Source organism: Rhinolophus hipposideros (genome assembly GCF_964194185.1).
Source record: "Rhinolophus hipposideros genome assembly, chromosome: 10".
Lineage (NCBI taxonomy): Eukaryota > Metazoa > Chordata > Mammalia > Chiroptera > Rhinolophidae > Rhinolophus > Rhinolophus hipposideros.
Genome location: NC_138056.1, coordinates 10,206,633 through 10,227,946, shown reverse-complemented (window position 1 = coordinate 10,227,946; position 21,314 = coordinate 10,206,633). Strand labels below are relative to the sequence as shown.

The 21,314-nt window shown below is 41.6% G+C and overlaps 1 protein-coding gene across 1 annotated transcript in view; it reads right to left on the bottom strand.

The window, feature by feature from the left end:
- Positions 1–6,664: 6,664 nt before the first annotated feature.
- Positions 6,665–21,314, bottom strand: part of OSBP (oxysterol binding protein) — a 31,915-nt gene continuing 17,265 nt past the window's right edge. Inside the window, exons 8-14 of the mRNA XM_081063807.1 lie at positions 20,063–20,308; positions 19,677–19,797; positions 12,623–12,726; positions 11,528–11,623; positions 10,409–10,590; positions 9,403–9,623; positions 6,665–9,304 (exon numbers count right to left, since the gene is read on the bottom strand). Of these exons, the coding sequence (XP_080919933.1) occupies positions 9,162–9,304; positions 9,403–9,623; positions 10,409–10,590; positions 11,528–11,623; positions 12,623–12,726; positions 19,677–19,797; positions 20,063–20,308 (1,113 nt within the window). The 3' untranslated portion in view covers positions 6,665–9,161. The remainder of the gene's footprint in view (positions 9,305–9,402; positions 9,624–10,408; positions 10,591–11,527; positions 11,624–12,622; positions 12,727–19,676; positions 19,798–20,062; positions 20,309–21,314) is intronic.

Genomic DNA, 21,314 nt, shown 5'->3' with positions numbered 1-21,314 from the left:
CTGGCAAGTCTAAAATCTTTTGCGTAGGGCAACAAGCTGGAAATTCAGGGTAAGAGTTGATGTTGCAGACTTGAGTCTAACTTTAGCAAGGCAGCAAGCTGGAGAGTTAGGCAGGTTTTGTAGGTTACAGTCTTGAGCATTTCCTCTTCATCAGGAAGCCCTAGTCTTTGTTCTTAGACCTATAGATGATTGGATGAGATCCACCCACATTATGGAGGGTAATCTGCTTTACTCAAGGTCTACTGATTTAAAAGTTAATTAGATCTAAAAGGCACATTGACAACACCATCTTGACTGGTGTTTGACCCAACAACTGGGCACCATGGCTTGACAAATGGACACACAAAATTCACCACCACACATGCTGACATACATCATGCCTAGTTTGAACTGCCTAATCTCTTAGTCCACCATTTTGTTTTCTTTCCTTTTGATCATCATTGTGTAAGGGTGAATTTTGGGGAATCAATAACATAGTTAGACCTACCTAGTTTGCAGTTAGATCCACCTTGATATTTAGCTATTTTATCGTTGTTTCTCCCCTCACTGATGGACTTAAGAACTGTGTTTTGTTCATTCTCTTTCTTAAGGCTACACATACCTTGCTAATCCATTTAATTAGCAGAATCCTAACCTGAAAAGAGCCATTTCTTAATCCTTAGGTGCCCGGACACTGGAATCCATTTTGCAACTCCTGTACCTGCAGTTTTCACTGGTAATGCATAAAGTCCCAGGCTGTAGTGGCGGAGTCCGTAGATAACATTATCTTAAAACAGACCAGACCCCAGAAAGCGATGTCAGCCCTGGGACCTGCCTGACCGACTCCCCCTCTCCTTTGTTCTTCTTGTGTACCTACAAACCTTTTGACCAGTCTAGGAATGGGGAGATGGTCTTTGGACAAGAGTCTGCCATTCTCCCAGAGTGCCGGCATTCTGAATAAGCCTGCTTTTCTTTCCACCAACCTTGTCTCTCGATTTTTAACTTTCTCAAGCGGCAGGCAGCTGGACCCTTAGCACAGTACCAGTTGGGTTTTTCAAGAGTCCCTTATCAAAATGCATCCTTCCATCCAAGAACCCAAAGATTTAGGGGATGAAGCCCCTCATCAGCTAGCATCTTGGCACCGATTAACAGAAAAGGGAGGGTATATAATGGGTCCAAAAGCAATGTTTCTCCATTTTGCCTTTCACCATACCACATTTTTAGAATGTGAGGACTGGATCTCATTCCTTCCCTCCCCCACCACCACCCCCAGGCCCAGCCTGGCCTGGAGGTGGAGAGAAGACATTCCCTAGGCATGTGTTCCATTGCATGTACATTGAGTGGAGTGGCTCATCATCTTAACAAGGTTGGGTTTTTTTGTTGTTTTTTTTTTGTTTGTCTTTTTTAGTTAGGATCCAGTCCAGAGTCTCCAAGTTTTCTTCTCCTGTATCACCATTCCTGACCAGTGTGGACAACTCTGGAAGCCTGGGGACAGGTGAGATTGAAACTAGAGGGCAACAGAGTCCAGGGCTCATGCTGCCTGTGCCACTCAGCCAATACACAGACACCAGAGTTGAGCTATAGGAATAGGATAAGCATTTATTGTCAGAGAACCGGTGATCTGAGAAGGCAGCAGGGTAACACCTTCAAAAACTGCCTTAACATTCTCTGACTGGCTTAGGGTATATAAGGGAAAATGTGGGCATTCCTCCAGAAGCTTCTGTGAAGGTTCCAGAGGTCTGCACAGAGCCTTCCTTCTGGCAATGTGGTTCTCCAGTGATGTCAGCAACTAAAGAACAATGATGGGAGGAGCCTGGAAAGAAAGCTAGACCATGGAGATTGAATAAGCCCAAGGGTATGAATCATACATTTCAGGGTAATTTACTGAAGCAGGGAACTGGAACAGGGAACCTTCTGAGCTTAAGCCACAGGGGGATGATTTATTATTGTTAAACTATCGGTCAAGGAGATCACCACCTCATCCATTGTGTCACCACCAACAGTCATTTTTAGTACCTGTCCAAATATGACTACAACAATATTAAGAGCATGATTTCTCATTCACCCTCCAAAAAAGAGTCAAATTGTCTATAGGAAGCTAGAAAGCCAGGCACAGGGCCCCTTGCCCAATGAATGTACTAAGTCAAGGAAGAGAATATGAAACAATGTCGACTCTTTTCTTTCAAACAAATGCCTCTGAAAGGTGGTAAAATAAAACCAAACGGAACAAAACAAAATGGAACAAAACAAAACAAACAAACAAAAAGAAAACAAAACTATAGGTCAAGGAAAGGTGAGGCCTAGAAGTTACCAAGACTCTACTACGGGGGTCACAACCAGGCCCTCCTTCAGAATGACTGACTCCAGGGGATTCCTGGGGATCCCCCCATGGTCTTGTCATCTTGTCCAGTGGTGATGAGAACAAATCAGCTGATGTATGTAAATGTGCGTTTTGGAAACCGACAGATGATAAGAATAAAAAACTACTGGTCTGCTGTGAAATCCAGTTGGTCCTGAGTGGAGTTTCTGAGTATCTTTGCCCCAGGTGGGAGTCGGGGGTAAGAGGGTGTGCATCAAGTTCAGAGCGGTCGGAGGATACCATGAACGGTAGTGGTTTGCTATTTAGCAAATAAAAATACGGTTAAATTAGAATTTCAGAGAAACAACGAATATGTAATTTGCATGTTCCATGCAATATTTGAGACGTCTATACTAAAAATATGCTCGTCATAAATCAGAAAGGGCTTTCAACCCTCACCCCCACAATCACCAAAAGCTGTCTCAAATCCTTGTTATTGTTAAACCAGCTGGACCCCGCGGAAATCGAGGATTTTTTTGGTGGAGAGGGGGGCGCAGGCTGTCACCACCCCAGGTGGCAGCGGGCGGAGGAGGCAGTGGAGCCTGAGCCCCTAACGTGGACTCGGAAACAGGAAAAAGGACAGAGAGGGTCTAGAAAAAAGTGAGCGGCGAGTGGTGTGGCCCAGACCCAAGATCCAGGGAGGCATACTGACTTTACAGGAAACAGTTTAAAAGCAACAACAAAAATCCCTTTTGGTGTTCAGTTTTCTCCCACCCAGAGGGAAAAAAAAAGAGATCAGTCCACCGTGTCAACTGCACATTACCAACCACTTGTGAGTGGGAATGCTATGTCCACAGGGAGGCGACATGATTTTATAGTAGAGAGGCTTGCTTCGGCCGCTTGAAAAGGCAGTTGGTGGCACCTAAAACTGCTGCCAACACCCGGGAATGAACCAGAGACCTGTATATCTTCAGCCTAAGGCTCTCCCAACTGAGCTATTTCAGCAACTCTTGGGGTGTGGGGCAATCTTTTTCCATATATCTGTCATGAGTTAATATTTGTTTCATTACAAAATAGGTCAGCTCAGAGGTTCAGCGGGAAGTAGGCATTCAATAAATACTATGGAAGTGCTGAGACATTGCCACAGTTTATAAGTTGGAAATGATAACTAATTTTACTTTTCTCAGTTTGTTTTTTAACTGCCCTGCAATCTGCTTTTCTCATTTAAAAATAAATCATGGACAATCATGGACTTCTTTTCCTGTCAGTGATGTAGACCTATTTCATTCTTTTTAACCTATGCGCAGTATGGGGTTTTATGGATATAACAGTCCATTTAATCAGATTCCTAATGATGGACACTTTGATATTTTCCCCTAGTTTTCATTATTTAAAAAAATACTGCAATGACTATCCTTTTGTATTTATTTGTTTTTCTTGTGAGAAGGCAGATTTTTCCAAGGTCAATGACATGAACATTTTGAATTTTTCAGATATTGTCAAATTGGACTCAAGAAATGTATGGAAGAGGACAGCAAGGCTATTTGTACAGGCTTCAAATGTGGACTTTCATTGTTACCTCCAGAAGAGGTATACATAATCATTGTACGTGTATGTTAAAAGTATTGATTTGCTAAATGTAAATATTTTAAATATACCTCAATTTTTATAATTCTATCTTGGCATTTTGAAATACATAGACATTGTCAAAAAGTGGAATTAGCTCAGGCCTCTCTCAAACTCTGAGAAGCAAGCTCCTGTTTAATAATATCCCCTAATAACCTGATTGTCTCCTACCTCCTCCCATTTTATAATTTTGCATTCTCTCTCTGTGTGTGTGTATTATATATATATATATATATATATATATATATATATATATATATATATATATATATATATATATATAATTGCAGTAGTACTAGCCTTAATTGAATCAGAATCCTCTGCAGCTGGGGTCAGGATTACATATATATATTTTAAGCTGTTCAAGTGATTTTAATGTGCAACGTCTCCCAGCATCCCATTTCTCAGTTCTCACAAGAAGTGTAGTTATACATATAGAGCCACGTTTTAGATTGCTTACTCAATCTGTCCATAGGCACCTCTAACTCAGAATGTCCAAATAGGAATCTTTCTCTCTAAATTTGTGTATCTTACTACCACCTTCCATCTAAGTTTCCCAAGCCAGAAAAATACTTCCTTCCTCCCTCCCTCCCTCTGTTCTTCACCCATAATTGTACCTAAGTGCTGGTCATTCCAGTTCAATATTTCTGGAATCCCTCCACTTCTCTTCATTCTCAAATCTTTTCTAACCCCTTAGTTGATCTTCCTATGTATGAATCATTTTCCACACTGGAATCCATCATGCTACTTAAAATCCTTCACTGGCTCCTTAGCTGAAAACAAAAATCGAGGCCTCTTTATACGGTATATAAAGACTTTCCTAACCTGGGCTTTACCTCTTTCCAGCACCTTATTAGTGCTCTCTCCTTGACCCAAAACTCTAACCATCCATGCAGGCACCCACACTCAGGATGCATTCCTTGACCTGGCTCTTCATCTTTCTCCATGAAGCAGTTTTGACACTGCCCTTTCAACACCCCCATTAAATGTGCAACTCTCAACTTACTTTCTCCTAAGTTCTAGAAATCTTCTCCCCATTCCTATAGGCTAGTTGCCCCTCTGTAGGGCTTTCTTACCACTTATCAAACTGGATTGTAATTGCCTGTTTATCTGAGCTCTTTCTTGCCATTTGCATCCACAATGTATGTTACATAACAGGCTGGAGTAAATGTTCAATGAGTGAATGAAAACATGTCTAGCCATATCTCAGGGCCAACCAGTTCTTTACTAACTTCTAAAATCGCCTGGTCAAACTCAGATGTGATCTCTGCAAGGCTATATATAGAAGATTCTGAGCTCTTTAGTTCTTGCCTTTAAAGATGCCTCATCTGGCCACCCTGCCTCCTTCCCCTGAGGGATGAATGTGAACCAAAACAGGAGCATGCTACTTGAAAAGCTGGTAGGGTGGAAAGCCTGAGAATATAACTACAGATTATTTTATGAGTTTTGGAAGAGAAAGCCATGAAAGGCTTGGAATGCTTTCTGCAGGGCAGAGCAGAGTCCTGTGCAAAAGCTTTATGAATTTACAGAAGCAAGCTCTAAATTTTGATCACAATCTTAGAGTTTCACAAGGTATACACCTTATAGTGAATAAATTCCAAAGATTTTTCTGTCTCCTTTTAGCACTAGACTGTAGGTTGGTTTTCACTCATCTTGCTGAAAGTAGAAGAGACCTTTGTAATGTACAGGTTTAACATTTTTGTGGGACTTCAGGTCCTGATGAGTGTAGTAATTTATAATTTTGCTGAGTCATAATTTTTGATCATGAGTGTGGTTGCACCCTCAGGACCCATCATGTCACAGTGGCCCATTAAAGGGCTAAAGGAGGGATTATTAAAATGTTTCAGGTACATTTTACTGCTCCTAGTGGAGGAAATTATAAACCACAGTGGTATTCAAGATTGCAGGATAAGCTCTCACAAATGTCAAGCTTGCCAGAAAACAAAAACAAAAAACATTGCTGAAACTTAACATCAAGCCCAGCAATGGGCATCAGGCAAATGACTTGAACAGGTAAGTGGCCTTCCCAAGAAACAGGCTAGAAACACAATCCCTGACAACATAGAGCTATGTCTGTGGACATGAGAGCCTTGAGAAATCAAGGAGCCTGGAGGCTGAACTTCAAGAATGCTCCTTCCTTCAGGTGGACCTACAAAACAGTACTAGCCGAATTCATAAGCCTCTGCAAAGAGAAATGCACACTTCCCTGTGGTGTGATATACTAACTTGGGAGGAAACAATGTAACTATCAGCTGCCTTCCAACCCAGTTTCTCCCAGAACACAAGGTTGGAGAGGTCACAAACTTCGGGGTTAAACAAACCCAGCTTTGAATTCCAACAGGGTGACTAATGAATCAGCTATGTGACTTTGAGTCAATTTACGTTAGGTGACTTGTTTGCTGCGCCTTTCTTCATATTCAATGTGACGATTTGTTTTAACACTTACCTCTTAAGATTGTTTAAGTGTAAGCCAGACAACATCCCGACCTTCTGTCCTGGCTCCCCTGACAGAAGCAGATGCTCAGGAAGTGTGTGGCCCTCCCACCCGGCAGTGTGCTGGTGCTGATCTGTGGCCTCTCAAGCCCCTTTGATTAGTTGCCCCCGCCTCCCTCCCCTGAACTCTACAGAGAAGACCTAAACTGGCATTTTTACCATCTTTACTTCTCTCCAAGGTCTTCAAGTCAGTACTCAACGTAGGAAGTATTCATGTAGGGATTCAAAACCAGCTAAGAATTGGAGACTGCAAATGGGCAAGAGGAATCAAATTCAAGATTTTTATTTTTTGAGGTGAAACAGGCCCAGTATCAATAACACTAGATACAATTTCCGTATACCAAGGTGGGACACTGACGATTACATTACATTGAAGCGGTAGGTGCTGTTCGAACTACTCTTTTGAACATGGGCCCTCCAGATGTTGTCAAACAGTTGAAACATCTGGAGATCTGTGCCCAGTTTTTCCTTCAGTGTCTCACGAAGATCAGCCTCCCAGACTGCCAAGAACTCCCCACTGGGCCAGTTCTCCACCTCTTCCCACCACCATTTCCTACTTAGTAGGAGTGAATCAGACAAACAATGACTTTTTAAAAATTATTTAATTTAGTAGTTTTCTTGGAAAAAAACAGTAAGGCAAAAAACTGAAAATATATATATATAGTTTTGTTTTGTTTCGATTTGACTTTATTTCACCTGAAGGGCTTGAAGCTTCTTTCATTAGTAGGAATCTGACTGGGGTCAGGCTGGAAATGTAGTGCAGACGGTGGAGTAAGAAAGGGGAAGACAAAGCAGGGAAGTTGTTCAGTTGGGGGATTCCCACTCTGTCTAAAGCCACAATTCATCAGGTCGTGCTTTTATGGGCCTCCTTGAAAGAAGCCCCAACACAGTCCCTTGCTTATGTTGGGAATAGAATCTGGTTCTTAGGAGGAAATTCCAGAGCAGTTGCCTGTCTCAAGTTCATCACAGCTGAGAAGGGAGGGAGGGTGGGAGGGCCTAAGGAGCACTCATTTACCCAGTATAAATCCAACTTCCCTGGAGGGCTGGCTTCCTCTGGAATGACATTGCCCCCTAGGACCCACACTGGCTGAGGCTCAGCAGTTAAGGAACAGAAACAAAAAAATACGAATGGAAAGCATACAAGGAAGGCACCTCAGTCTGTGATCCTCAACCAAGGGTGGCTTGCAGGGGGATGAGATTTCTGAACAAGACAACTAAAACAAAAACAGAATGAAGGCAGCCAAGGGCCCAACAGAAGCAGTTCTCTTACCCACCCTGTGAGACGGTGCTTTCAGCCCCATATTCTAGGAAGAAGGCTCTTTTGGGAATCAGCTGTGTGCTGTGATTTGGACTGCATTTGCTTCCATGTTAAACTGGAAATTACCCTCCTGACTTTCGACCCAGACTCTCCGACAAGAGAAGGAAACAAGGCAGGAAAGAGATCAGGATTTCATTTCCAAGAGTCAGGTACTTAGGAGAGCAGACTTTAGACAGCAGTGGGCACCCCATGATACAAACCATGTTCAGTAGCTGCCAGACATGATCCTAATCAGGGTCTGAGCCTGTCTGGCCCTAAAGAACAGAAAGCAGATGAGGCTGCGATCCACATGAACGTACGTATCCAAGAGCATCCCGGGGAGACAAGTGATATCAAAAAACAAGATTCTTAATGGGAAGAAGGAAAATCAAACAAAAAAATTAGATTTTTCTCTACATATATATAATATACAGATATTTAACACATTATTCCATAGGTGGCTCCAGTCCTTGGGGCTTGAGAGATGGTGACAACTTTTATTCCAGATGAAGTCCTTCTCTCAGATTCTGATGTCAATCAGAACGGGATAGGTAATGCTTTGCTCCCCACTGGGGCACAGACCCCAAGTGGTATTGCGCCAGAAGAGAAGAGAAGCAAGAAAGGCAATGAAGGATGGGGATGAGGAGATGAGGGGGAAGTGGGAAAGCAAAGTGGCCAGCAGTCTTCTTCCATCCTGCCTTGTGTTCTCAGAAGTTCTTTGCCTGAGCAAGTCCGTAAAACCCCTTTGTGAGGATGCCGCAACCCTCCTACCAACCAGCCAAGTGGCCTCTGGTTGCTGTCAAAGAAGACAGAGAACAGCAGAAGGGTGTTTTACGTGAGTGAAGATAGAAACTTCCAAGAATGTAACAATATTCCAACCGTACAGAACAATCCCCCTGGTGAGTGGTCCAATATGCAGCTGTCTATGTACGGACACCCCATGAAACCGATCCCACTGGTAAACGTATTTCATATTTCAGGCCTAAGCTCCACCAATCTTTCACGATGCCTGTTGGTAAGTCTTACACGCTTCTTTTCAAAGGAACTTCTAAAATCAGCTCTCGTTCTCAATGGCACCAAAATGCCCGATTCATAATCTTGCGTAGATCTTGGCTGAGCAGGACACTAAAAGGGGAGGGTGAATGACATCATCTTAAATGGGGGCAGAGGGAGAAGAAGAGCCAAGAATGCTTGACTTTGCAGAAGTGGAATAACACTAACTTGCAGCCACTAAACCCCTCCCGTACAAACATAGGTATCTAGTATGTCGATTTCAGTTTCAATCAGCTAAGGCAACCAGCCAATCACCACCACTGGTGTCTGCTTCTGGTGATTGATTTGGAAAAAATGATTGGTTAAGACAGACAAATTTGAGGAAAGCACTCAGTAAGGGAGTCCCAAGTGCCAGCTTTCCCACACATCCTCTGTCCTCTTCGCCTTTGGCTCCTCCTTTTCATTACTGCCAGCTCAGAAAATGTCCGGGCATGAGGTCCAGTCCTGTTTTTCTTTACACTCCCAGTATCCTCCCCTATAAATATGGGTTAACTCCTTGGTAACAGGGTCCTTCTTCCGCTCAAACCACAGTGCCTTATAGGGATCATAGGGAGTGCCTAAATGGGAAAGAGCGTAGAGAAAAACAGAATCAGAGCCCAAAGCACAGCAGTATTCCCTACACATCAAGAAATCGACTGAAGGGCAGCTGCGTTACCATCCTCTGTGGCTTTCATAGCTTCTGCTTCTCTCTTCTTTCTGGAAAGCCTCTGTTTTTCCTCTAGGCGTTGCTTCTCAGCATTGGCTTCATCCCAGCGCCCATTTTCCATCAGTCTCTGGTCGGGCCGTAACCGGCTGTCTGTGGGGGCAGTGCCAGCTTCCCAGGCATTGAGAGTGAGAGCAAGCTCTGAGAAGTAGTACATGTTTTCTGCATTCTTCCTAAAAGTAAAAGAGGAGAAAGAGAAAGGGTAATGCCACAGCCCAGGCCCCAGTTAGTTAAGGAGCAACAAGTAAGCACACTGCCGACAGATTACATCACCAAGGCTGTTCTACAAGTGCAAAGGCTCAGGGACCACGTCCCCTTCCCCTAATTAAAAGACCCAATCTGAACCATTCCTCATCCTCTCCCCAGCATCCTCAATTCCATAGTTTTCTGGGCTTGTGTTGTGTTCAGCTGAAAGCAGAAACTCACTAGGAAGAATGAAACATTCTAGTAAATGAAAATTCCTTATTCCTGGATCCTCGCTTTCTTTTTAGCCACTTTCTGGGATAATCTTGGCTGTTACTACAGACTGAACATGTTAAATGACGATGGGAGACAAACGGTCTGTATCTTACTTTATTTCCAGGTCCTGTACATCGTCTCAGGAAGCTTTACATTAGTGCTGGGCCTTTATGCCAAACTGTTAACAGGCGGTGGCATCTTTCTCCTCTAGACCCTTCTGAATAATTTTGCTCTAAATTATAGAAAAATATCCTTCTGAATCCAAAGGAGCTGACAGAAAGCACCAAATGTAGTTTGATCAGTTTGAACTTCGTTGGGACAAAGCATGCTACAACTTCAATCATACAGTGACAACCTTCTGGTAACCTCTCCAAAGGTTGGGGTTTCTCTGGCTCAATCCCTCACATAATGAAATGGGAAGGGAAGCAGAAATGCCGTCAATATTGATCCGAGGTGGAGGCCAGAGTACTACCTGGGCAGCATGCGCATTCATACTCACGGTAAAGGATTCCTTTTCCATAACATGACCCTGCTTTCCTCCACTTCATGGCCTCTCTGTCGAGCATCACCCCCATTTTCCCCAACGACCAGCTGTATTTTGAAACAATCCATTTTCTCATCCCATGTCCCCAGCAGGACAAAATGAACTTTTCCTGATAGATCTGTCACTTCCCCTGTCACCTGTAAGGATGAAGAACATGGTTTTGGAGTACAGATCAGAGTCCCTGTAGGCTAGCTTACCTGACTCTTCTGGAAACCAATATTGGTTAAATCCTGTTATGACAAATACCATGGAGTCATCCAAATTATTTAAATTTTCTTGAAATGCTTAAAATAACTGAACCATGAGTTGGGGGGGGTTCATTATCATTTTGTTGTATAGGAGTTTTTGTTGCAATGATATGTAGGATAAGGATCTGGCTGGTACTGAGAATTACAGTATTTTCTTCTCTCCAGAAATCAGAAAGAGGCACAAACAGATTTAAATTCCCAACTATTCTTCACTCTCCCATTGACAAAACTCATGGCACAGTTAATTCCATTGTGGAGTAACACACAGCTCTCACTCAGACTCAATCACAGGTCAAAGTGACCACGCCTCTTCCTGTAATCCCTTTAGTTCTTCTTGTTTCCATTTTCAGTCTCTCAATGCTCTTGACTTATTTTCTAACTTCTTTCCCAGAAAAGAGAAGGATATGATTTAGTAATGCAACATAGTCTCCTTTCTTGCTGACTTTCTCCCTTCCCGCTCCTGTTTTTGAAATCACCATATAGATATGGGGGGGGGGGCTCCAAAAATGTACACATTTTAAGAGATGTTATCTATCTATGTATTACTTTTCGAACTTGAATTGAATTATGGTAGCAATGTGTAGTCTGACGTTCGCTCAAAAGATGGTGTTAATCGAATGCTAGCGTCATTCACTGTATTACAATTATAATACAGTTTTTCCTTACTTAAAATGTGTATACATTTTCTTGGTGCCCTCTGTATATATATCTGTATATATATCTGTATATATATTTAGATTATCCATCCACCCATCCCAGCCCCAAAGATACTCCTTTTGAAGGGATACACACTAAATGAAAAAATTTAAATTCCAACTTCTCTTACCTTTCTTGCTACATCCCGAGAGAAGTAGCTATAAGGAACAAATTTAAGATTGCACTTGTCTCCTGTCTTGTGATTCACAATATCAATTTCACCAGACTAAAATGAAAAGCATCATGGATTAGTTTTATTAAGACTGGATGACCTGAATAACTGCCAACCCCATCCATGCCTCATGATTCTTTACTTTTCAGTCTTACATTCTAGCACTGCCTTGCTTAATATTCAGGTCTTTGCCAAACTTGAGAGACTGTGGAATCCCTTTGTAACCTTGGTTTCCCAGGTTGGGATGAAGACCAATGACCTTTTTTTTTTTTTTTTTAATTGTGTGTCAGCATATACAGTGATATTTACATAATAATTTACTTTTGTAAAACAGTCCTCCACTTGTACCTTTCAGGAACTCTGTGCTGCAAACGGCAGGCCTTATTTCAAGGCTGCAAACGGCAGGCCTTTCTGCACTTTATTCATTTCATTTTCTCCCTCTTTCTCTTCTGAATGCAAACCGCTCTTGAAGACACAGCTTAGTTCCCACACCTCCCAGGAAGCTTTTCCTGACTGCTCAGACATTCCCTCTCCTCTGCACCCACTTTCATAAGAGCATATTGATAATTAAATAGGTATTAGTACATCTCTTATACTACTGTATTTTGTTAAATACTTTTCAACTTACACGTATTGGTCACATGTCTCCAATGATACAACCTCTCTTTGAAGGACAATGTCTCATCTGACTTTGTATCCCTAGGACCTGGCAGTAAACGTCTAACAGTAAACGTCTGCCTGGCAGTAAACGTCTAATGAACAACGAAAGGATGAAGAGTAGGAGCCATGTTTATTACTTTCTTGTATCCTTTATAGTGTCCAACACAGTCCTAGTGTCCCTGATTGAATGTCATACCTTGGTCGTTTATAATAATTTGTGCTACAGACACTCACGGAGATTGGGATAGAGGTACTGCCTGAGAGAAACTCCTTAGGAGAAACTGATAAGCTAGTAACCATGGTCTGGGGCCAGATGCCATGTCCTAAATACTGCAAAGATGTACCTAAGAAGGTATTCGCAATTGGAAAAGCCCATTGGGCACCCCTGCTCACCTGGTCTATCCACAGCTTGCCCACGATAATGTTGTGCACTGTTGTGGTGACTTTCTTCCAAGTGTAGTGGTGCCCGGTTGCGTGGAAAATACAGTGGATGCTACCTGGAAGCAGAAAGAGGCACACACATTAAGCCAGATATTGAAAAAAATAGGACCATGTTAGCTGGAAATCATGGGTTGATTTTCTTCTTTTGATGTTTCTTACTTTTAAAAGGAAAACAATAAGTCAAAAAGGATTTATAACCTCCTTAAATGTTGGAAGTACAGACTGAATTTGATTTTTAAATGTATGAATAAAACATAACTAAATGATGACAAAAACTGACAAATGATACAGCTTAGCTAGGAGGCAATGTTGTGCAATGTAGAAATAAAAAATGAAAGCAAGATTTTCAATATTTTCAGCAACTATGCTTGCCATACCAGCTGCAAAATTTATAGGAACAGGTCAAATCTGACCCAGTATGAAAAAATAGAACTGCAATGTGGGAAGGAGCACTCCTTGGTACTGGGGATCACACCCTGTTTTTAGTAACTAGCTGTCTGACCTTAAGGCCACTTATCTAAGGACCTTAACAATGAAACAGTAGTAGAGAAGGGGCTCTGCAATCAGACAGGACTGGATTCAATCTTGGCTCCACTACTCATCAGATGTGTGACCCTGTGTTGTATAATAAAGAATTTGTCTGCTCTTTGTCCACAGCTCCTGGGAGGAAACCTCTAAATTCTTGGAAATTCCCAAGCGACAGTAATGTCTTTGATACTCATAGAGGTCCTGAAAATTTATGCCAGTCAATCATCATGGTGGGCCCCTAGGTAAGTATGCTAACAAGATGGGGCAGGTTGAGGATCAGCAGAAAGACCAACCATGTAATTAGTCACCTGATAGGGGTTGGACCTCCGGACCTCCTGGGAATGATATTCCTTTCCCTCCAGGGAGGGAAGGTGGCCTGGATAGTGAGTTCAATCCTGTAGCCAACGGTTCAATCATTCATGCCCATATAATGAAACCCCAATAAAATCTCTGGACAACGAAGCTTGGTGGCACTTCCTGTTTGGTGAACACATCAGTGTGCCAGGAGGGTGATATGCCCCGATTCCATGGGGAGAAGGCATCGAAGTTCTATGTTCAGGACCCTCCCAGGCCTCAGCCTATACTTCTCTTCCTTTGGCTGGTCCTGATTTGTACCCTTTATAATAAAAATGGAATAGCGAGTATAGCATTTTCCTGAGTCCTGGTTATCGAACCCGAAGGATTTGTGGAATCCCCTGAATTTACTTATTTGTATTTCTTTATCCATCTGTAAACTTGGGGTAACCACGTCTTGTTGTGCCTTAAATGTCTGTTTGTTTACCCAGTAAAATGCTTGAAAAATAATAGGGACTCAGGAGATACAGTCTTCTCATGTTCCTGTGAACATGTTCAAATGAACAGCAAACCAGAATCAGTGGTTTGAACAGAGGGGATATACGATCGTATATATACTCTAAATAAAACAGTCAAGTCCAGTCATGTTATAACTCTAAGCTCCCTCTGCTCCCACTAGTGAAAAGAACACTGGCTTAGGTTGTGTTTCTTGCACAAAAGATTAAAGGCCCTGGTAGCTGCAGCAGCAGTGACGATGCTGACAGCAGTGATGTTAACAATAATAGCATCTCTGGGGCTGAGAGTAGTGCTGTGCATGACACTGTGCTATGTCCTCCTCACACATGATCTCACTGAACCTTCACAACCATCTTCAAAATATATATCGCTGGCTCAATACCTCTTCCAGCACTGTAGTCTAAGCACCACCATCTCTCGCCTGAACCTCTGTTAACAACTGCGTTTTTGGTCTCCCAGCTTCCACTTTTGCTCCCTTAAAGTCAAAATGATCTTTTTAAAATGTGTCGTATCAACTCAGCCCACTGCATAAAATCTCTCGATTACTTCTCACTGCAGTTAGAATACACACCCTCTGAACTCATCCACCACGGCCCTCCTCACTCATCCAGCCAGCTGTTGTTGGCTTACTGTTTCTCAAACATGTTAGGCTGCTCCCCCCTCAGGGCTTTACCTTCAGGGTTCTCTGCCTGGGTAACACTCTCCCTCAAGATAGCTTTCAGTTGGTTTCTTTTTTGTTATTTAGGTCTCTGCTCAAATGTAACCTTTTCAGAGAGGATTTCCTTGACTACCCCACCCAAGGAACCACACACATACTCGGTTTCTCCATTAACCCCTATCTCCACTTTATTTTCTTCATAGACTTACCACTATGTAAAATTAAATTATTTATATATTTACTTTGTTGTCTACTTAAGAAAAGAATGCAAGCTAAATGAGAGCAAAGTGGCTTCTATTCATGGATGTACACAGGGTACCCGGAATATTTTCTGGCATATAGTGACACTCAAATTTATCTATTGATGCCTCAGCTGCAGGCACTATTATCCCCTATATTTGTTTCCTGTCGCTGCTGGAACCAATTGCCACAACTTAGTGGCTTAAAAAAATTCAATTTATGCTCTTATAGTTCTGGAGGTCAGAGTCTAATATCAAAGTGTCAGAAGAACTGTGTTCCTTCTGAAAGTTCTAGGGTAGAATCCATTCTCTTGCCTTTTCCAACTTATAGCAGTCACTTGCATTCTTTGGCTTGTGATCTCTTTCTAGCATCACTCAAATCTCTTGCTTCTGTTGTCACTGATTCTGATCCTCCAGTCTCCCTTGCTAACAGCCCCTGTGATTATATTGAGCCCACAGAATAACCCAGGATTATCTCCCCATCTCGAGATCATTAACAAAACCACACCTACAAAGTTCCTTTCATTACGTAAAGTGATATATTCATAGGTTCCAGGGAATAGAATGTGGACATATTTGGGGGGTCGGGGGGGCCTACTACATCCCTGTTTCACCACTGCATACTATGAGCTCAGAGAGGTTAAGTAATTTGCCCAAGGTCATACAGCTACAGAGTACCAGAGGTGAAGTTCAAAATAAGATCAGAACATCTGTATAGCCAATGTTGTAACCCTTCCATCTCACCATGATGATGTACCTGTTGTTCTGGAGGGTCCCTTCCAGCTCACAGGGATAGTGGAAAAACAAAGAAAGCCTTATGACTGACTTCCTTTATATAATATTTGTGTCTTGAAAACTTGACATTATGTTAAAGATCTAAAAATAGAGCCATTTAAAATGTATGAAGGGGAAGGAAGACAGCCACTTCCAGAATGGTAGAGTAAGACTTCCATATATCTGCCCCTCAATAAAATCAACAACACTAACAAAAATGATCAGAATCAACTTTTTCAGAACTCTGGACATTAACCAAAGGCTTACAAGAATCCCAGAGGCATTTATTAAAAAATAAATAAATAAATAAAATTAAAAATAGCTGAATCTCAGTAAGAAAAATGAACTTTGTGGCAGGCATTTCAACTTGTTCTATTCCCATCCTCCTCCTCCACACTTGGCCGTAGCCTTGAAAACCAGCAAGCTGCCTCACAAACATTTTTAGGGAGCTTCACACTTCACCAGCAAGTATGAAGCTCCCCAAAAGCCCCATCCTCAAAGAATTGTCACTAGGTGATCTCTGTGGTGGTTCCTTGTAAACTCCCACTCACAGGGCTTATCTTTATTTGTCTTGACTCAGCACCTCAAACAGCCTTTACCCTGGGGCTATTATCAAAACCATCAGTGTTTACACAGCAAGTGTTTAGCACAGCAGCTGCCTAAGGTGGTGATAATGGTTGGAGTAGTTGAAGTTGAAGAAATATTGGCCAGAAAGTCCCTAAATTTGATGAATATATTAGTCTATACATTGAAGAAGCTCAATGGACTCCATGGAGTATAAACTCAGAGCACCACACCAGAATCCATCAGAATCAATCTATTAAAAGACAAAGAGAAAATCCTGAAAGCAGTAAGAGAAAAGTGATCCTCAATAAGATTATCAGAAACCATGGTGGCCAGAAGGCAGTGGGAGAATACATTCAAAATGCTGAAAGAAAAAGACTGTCAAATGAAGAATTCTGTACCCAGCAAAACTATTCTTCATAAACAAAGGAGAACTCAATACATTCCCAGATAAACAAAAACTGAAAGAATGTATAGCTAGCAGATTTGCCCTTTAAGAAATACTAAAGTCTTTCAGGCTGAAATGAAGAAACACTATACCGTAACTTAAATCTACACAAAGAAATAAAGAGACTAATAAACTACAATTAAACTATACAAAAGACACTATAAATGCATTCTTTGCTTGCAACTTTTTTCTCCTATATGAGTTAAAAGACAACTGCATACAGCAACAGTTATAAAACTATGCTGATGGGATTATAATATAAACAATATAATATGTATGAAAATAAAAGCACAAAGGAGGGAAAGGGGAATGGATCTATATAAATGGCAACATTTTGTATACTATTGAAAAAAGTTGGTATTAATCTGCACTAGATTAGAAGTTAATTGTAACACTCATGATAACCACTATAAAAATACCTTTAAAAATATAGTAAAAGAAATAACAAGAGAACTAAAATGGTAAAGTAGAAAAACATCTACTTAACACAAAAGAAGGCACTAATGGAGGAAGAGAGACAAAAAAGACAAAAGATGTACAGAAAACAAATACCAAAATAGCAGATGTAAATCCTTCCTTATTGATAATAATAAATACAAATGGATTAAAGACTCCGATCGAACAAACTTACAAATTGGAATAATTGATAAAGTATATGAGGGGAATTTCTCGACTAAAGTACCACTTAGGGGCAAATTTAAGGTCCTTGGAGCCCAGTAGTGTCACTGACACAGAGATGGACAGGCTGGATGGTTGTTTTATTCATATTCTCAAATTGTGATTCTTCTTGGGCCAGAGAACTCCAAAACTAAAAAATAATTTTCTTATTTAAATATATCTCTTTAAACCTCAAGGCTATTACCTAGTTCCAATATCCTGGAACTTGATGAGAAAATTCATATTTATCCTCTAGCATAGTCTTCGTCATTTTGCAAACTTCAATCATATTTTCTAAAAGCATTCTTCTCTCCAGATTGCAAGACTTCTAACATGTTCAGTCTGTTTTATAGGGAGACTCAGATCCCCTGCTACCACCTCAAAAAACCATCTAACTGCCTATCACTCGCAAACTTGTTCCTGTATCTCTCTTCAGCAACATCGACTGGCTTAACAATTTACCCTCTCAGAGATGAGTGCCACTGCAAATGTAAAAATTCCACTGCATGATTCTTGTTCCAAGTCACTGATCCAAAAAAATGCAATACAGCCATCCCCAGGGCTAAAGTCTGGAAATCCCACTCTTTATCCTTCTGTGTTCAGTGTCCTGTCACTATGTCAATTCTTTGTTCCATCTCCCTAAACGGCTGATATCTCTGTTTTGTTCACTTGTATTTTCCAGGCAGCCAGAGCCATGCCTGGTACAAGGCATGTACTCAGCATCTAACAGAAATGAAGGGACTTCAGACAACACATCCAGTGACCCGAATCTTTAAATAACCATAGGAATGAAATCCTATCAGACTCTTAACTCTATAAAATTTGATCACCACTATGACCATGTTCATCCAGTTATTTACCCCTTAAAGAGTTGTAGATTACTCAAATTACAGAGAAATGTATAACACATCACTGGTAAATTAGGTTTATTGCTGTTTTTAAAATGTATATACAACTCTCCTTACAATTAAATATAATCCCTCTCTTTAGAGATCCTCAAACAGCCTCTGAAACTCTTTTCCACGCGTGGAAATCATACCGCAATATGACCACTGACACCCTAGTTAAGCAAATTAGGTGTGAACATCCCAGGCATTTACTGCTCTTAACCTAATATCAGGGGTGCCAAAAAAAAATGCATACACATGACTTGTATTCATCTTTTGTTATCAGTGTTTATCAAGTATTACAGTTTTAATAGTTTTTTCCTTTCTTAAAATGTATGTACATTTTTTTGGCACCCTCTGTACTTATGAAATTATTAGCTTTAAAGATAGTTAAGGAATTAGAAACTTTTTAGGTCCTCAGTCAAGATCAAGACCAAAATCACTTAGTCTCCTTTTCAACTACGGGCCTTCTGCATATTAACCATGACCTGGAAGTTAACACTCTAGTTTCTTTTCTCCTTTTGTAACAGCAAACATTCCTGGATTTTTTCTGGCTAATTTCTAGTTTGCACTATACCTGCTTCATTTTGTGTTTCTGAGAGAAAGAGAGATTTATCAAAGACGACAACTATATTGCAACAATCCAGCATGGCTATGCCTCATGAAAGACCAGAACCAGGAAACAGAAAGCCATCGGAGTTCAGACAGTCACTGTCAGCTCTGTCTCTAGGGAGCTACTTGGTTTCTCTCTACCTGCTTTGTGTTTCTTTTTCTGTAGACCAGCATTCACTCTTCAGTACATACATGGCCAAATGCGGCTGCTCTAGTTCAAGAGTATCAAGAATCTCTGCTACACTTTTTGAATAATCTCATTTCCCTTAAAGTTACACACTCGCTAACACTGCATATTAGGATTGATCTTTTTGATGTTGCTGCAAAATTAACTTGCAATCCCATAAGATCTTTAAAAATAAAGTTTCATCTTACCTGGAGTTCAGCCATTACATAAATGATACCTGATGCATCCGGCAGAGGAAGAGAGAGAAAGGAAAGGAGAAGGGGGAAGGGTAGCTAAGAAACCTAACCTTGTAATCACCAGAGTTTTGATTTATAGAGAGAACCTGATTTCTAGGGTAATGGGAGAAACAACATCAGTTAACAGAATTTTTTATTTCGCAGGTTAGAATTTCTATTTTAAACTACTTAAAGATGCATTAAATATAGCTAAAGAAACAAAATACTGATGACTGGATGGGTCCTTAAAGAGTCCCATGCCTCCTCACGCTGACACTGAGAAATTAAATGACCGGCACAAAGTCAGCTAGAAGGCTGCCCAAATCAGACTCCTGGTCTCTTGACTCCGGAACCAGTGACCTCCTCTACCATGCGGAAAACTCCCTCATTCCTGCAGCACCAACTCTTACAAAGACAGTGGCCTTACCGAGGGGCATAATGGAGAGGTATTTGCCTCGAAACTTGCTGGTGATTTTGATTTCCTGACGCAATGTCCAGCCATTTTTGGACTCAGCATGGTGTGCAGCAGCAGGGGGATGATGACTCACCTTGAAGAAATCAGTGGTTCAAATTAAGAAGGAAGAAAAGGAGAAGGAAAAGATACTGCTTATTAATTGGTGGTAAGCACCCAAAATCACACTTGACACGTTCACACCCACAATAGTAGGTGACTAGCAGGGCCTCCAGTGTGGAAGCCCTGGAGGAAAAGGCAGTCGGGCTAACAGGGACTGGAAACATAACACCTGGGGGAGCAACCAAAAACTCACGCCTTTCACCAAAAAGGACATGTGTCACAGTCCCAGGTGCCCTTACCTGTTCGCAGAGGGATCGGTACCCATTCTCCTCTAATCGGTCCAGCTCGAAGGTCTCCCCAAGGAGTGGGTTGAAGGGCTTGCTGGTACGGAAGACAGTAGTGGAGTAGGAGGACACGGTGAAAGCTGCAACATAACAGAGCTGTTCTAGAGAGTTCTCACATTTTGCAGCTTGGTCTAACAGCTCATGGTATTCCAGATCTTCAGTGAGGCGCTGAAGCATGGATAAGGGCTCATTAAAGTTCACCTGTCAGGAAAAGAACAGATATAAAAACTTTGCCCACACAGCTGCAAAAGACAGCTTAATTTTTGCAGGTGGAGAAACATATTGAGGTGTGGAGATGAAAGCAAATCACTGGGAAGAGAAGAGGCCTCTGCTCAGTGGAGCAGCTGTAAGATCTGCAAGCAATCTGTTCTCGTGGGTCAACTGCTCATGTCAGTGAGTGGTCTACACTGCCATTTTCATTTATTTCACTAACGATAAGCTCTTTGAGATGGGAACATGCCTCTTCTGTTCATCACCACACAGGCAAAAGTCATCGATGCCTCGCACATAGGAGACCGTATCAAATAGGTACTGAACGAATGAATAAGAGAGGGAATATATTTTAGCACGAGTATACTCAGAGAGAAAGTTAAATATTTACAATTCTTAAGGGAGGAAAGAAAGGGCAGTAACGTTTTAGTACAGGCATGTCCCGGCCAGTGAAACGAAAACATTACAAAAGTCAGCTTCCACCCCTGGACTAGACGATCGCTAAGTGTCGGTTCACTTCTCCAGCCGGCCAGCTTTCTGGGTTCTTAGCTCTGAGGCTGGACGGTTGGTTTTCGGACCTGAAGGACTCATGATGAGGACTGAGACGGGCTGTGAGTGCTTCTACCTTTCAAGGTTCAGGGCCAGCTTACGGCACTCAACCACTGGGTATTTGTGAGCTTCTGTTGGGGAGAAGTTGTTCATTCATTCATTCACTCACTAATTCATTCCACAAATATTTACTAAGCCCTCATGTATGCCAGACCCTAGCTACTCACCAGTATAGAGAAGTGAACAAAAGAGACATTGTGTCCCCACCCTCTCCCCCTCGCCCGTTAAAAAAAGAGTTACCCTCTCTTTTTTTGATCATTGACTATTTAGAATTTAAGATGACACTAGTATTTTATAAAATATTATAAAAAAGGTTAGGTTTCCAGCCTAGCCCATTAAAGCTTCTTTAATCTGCAATACAGCTGAACAGGCCTGGATTTCACTAGCC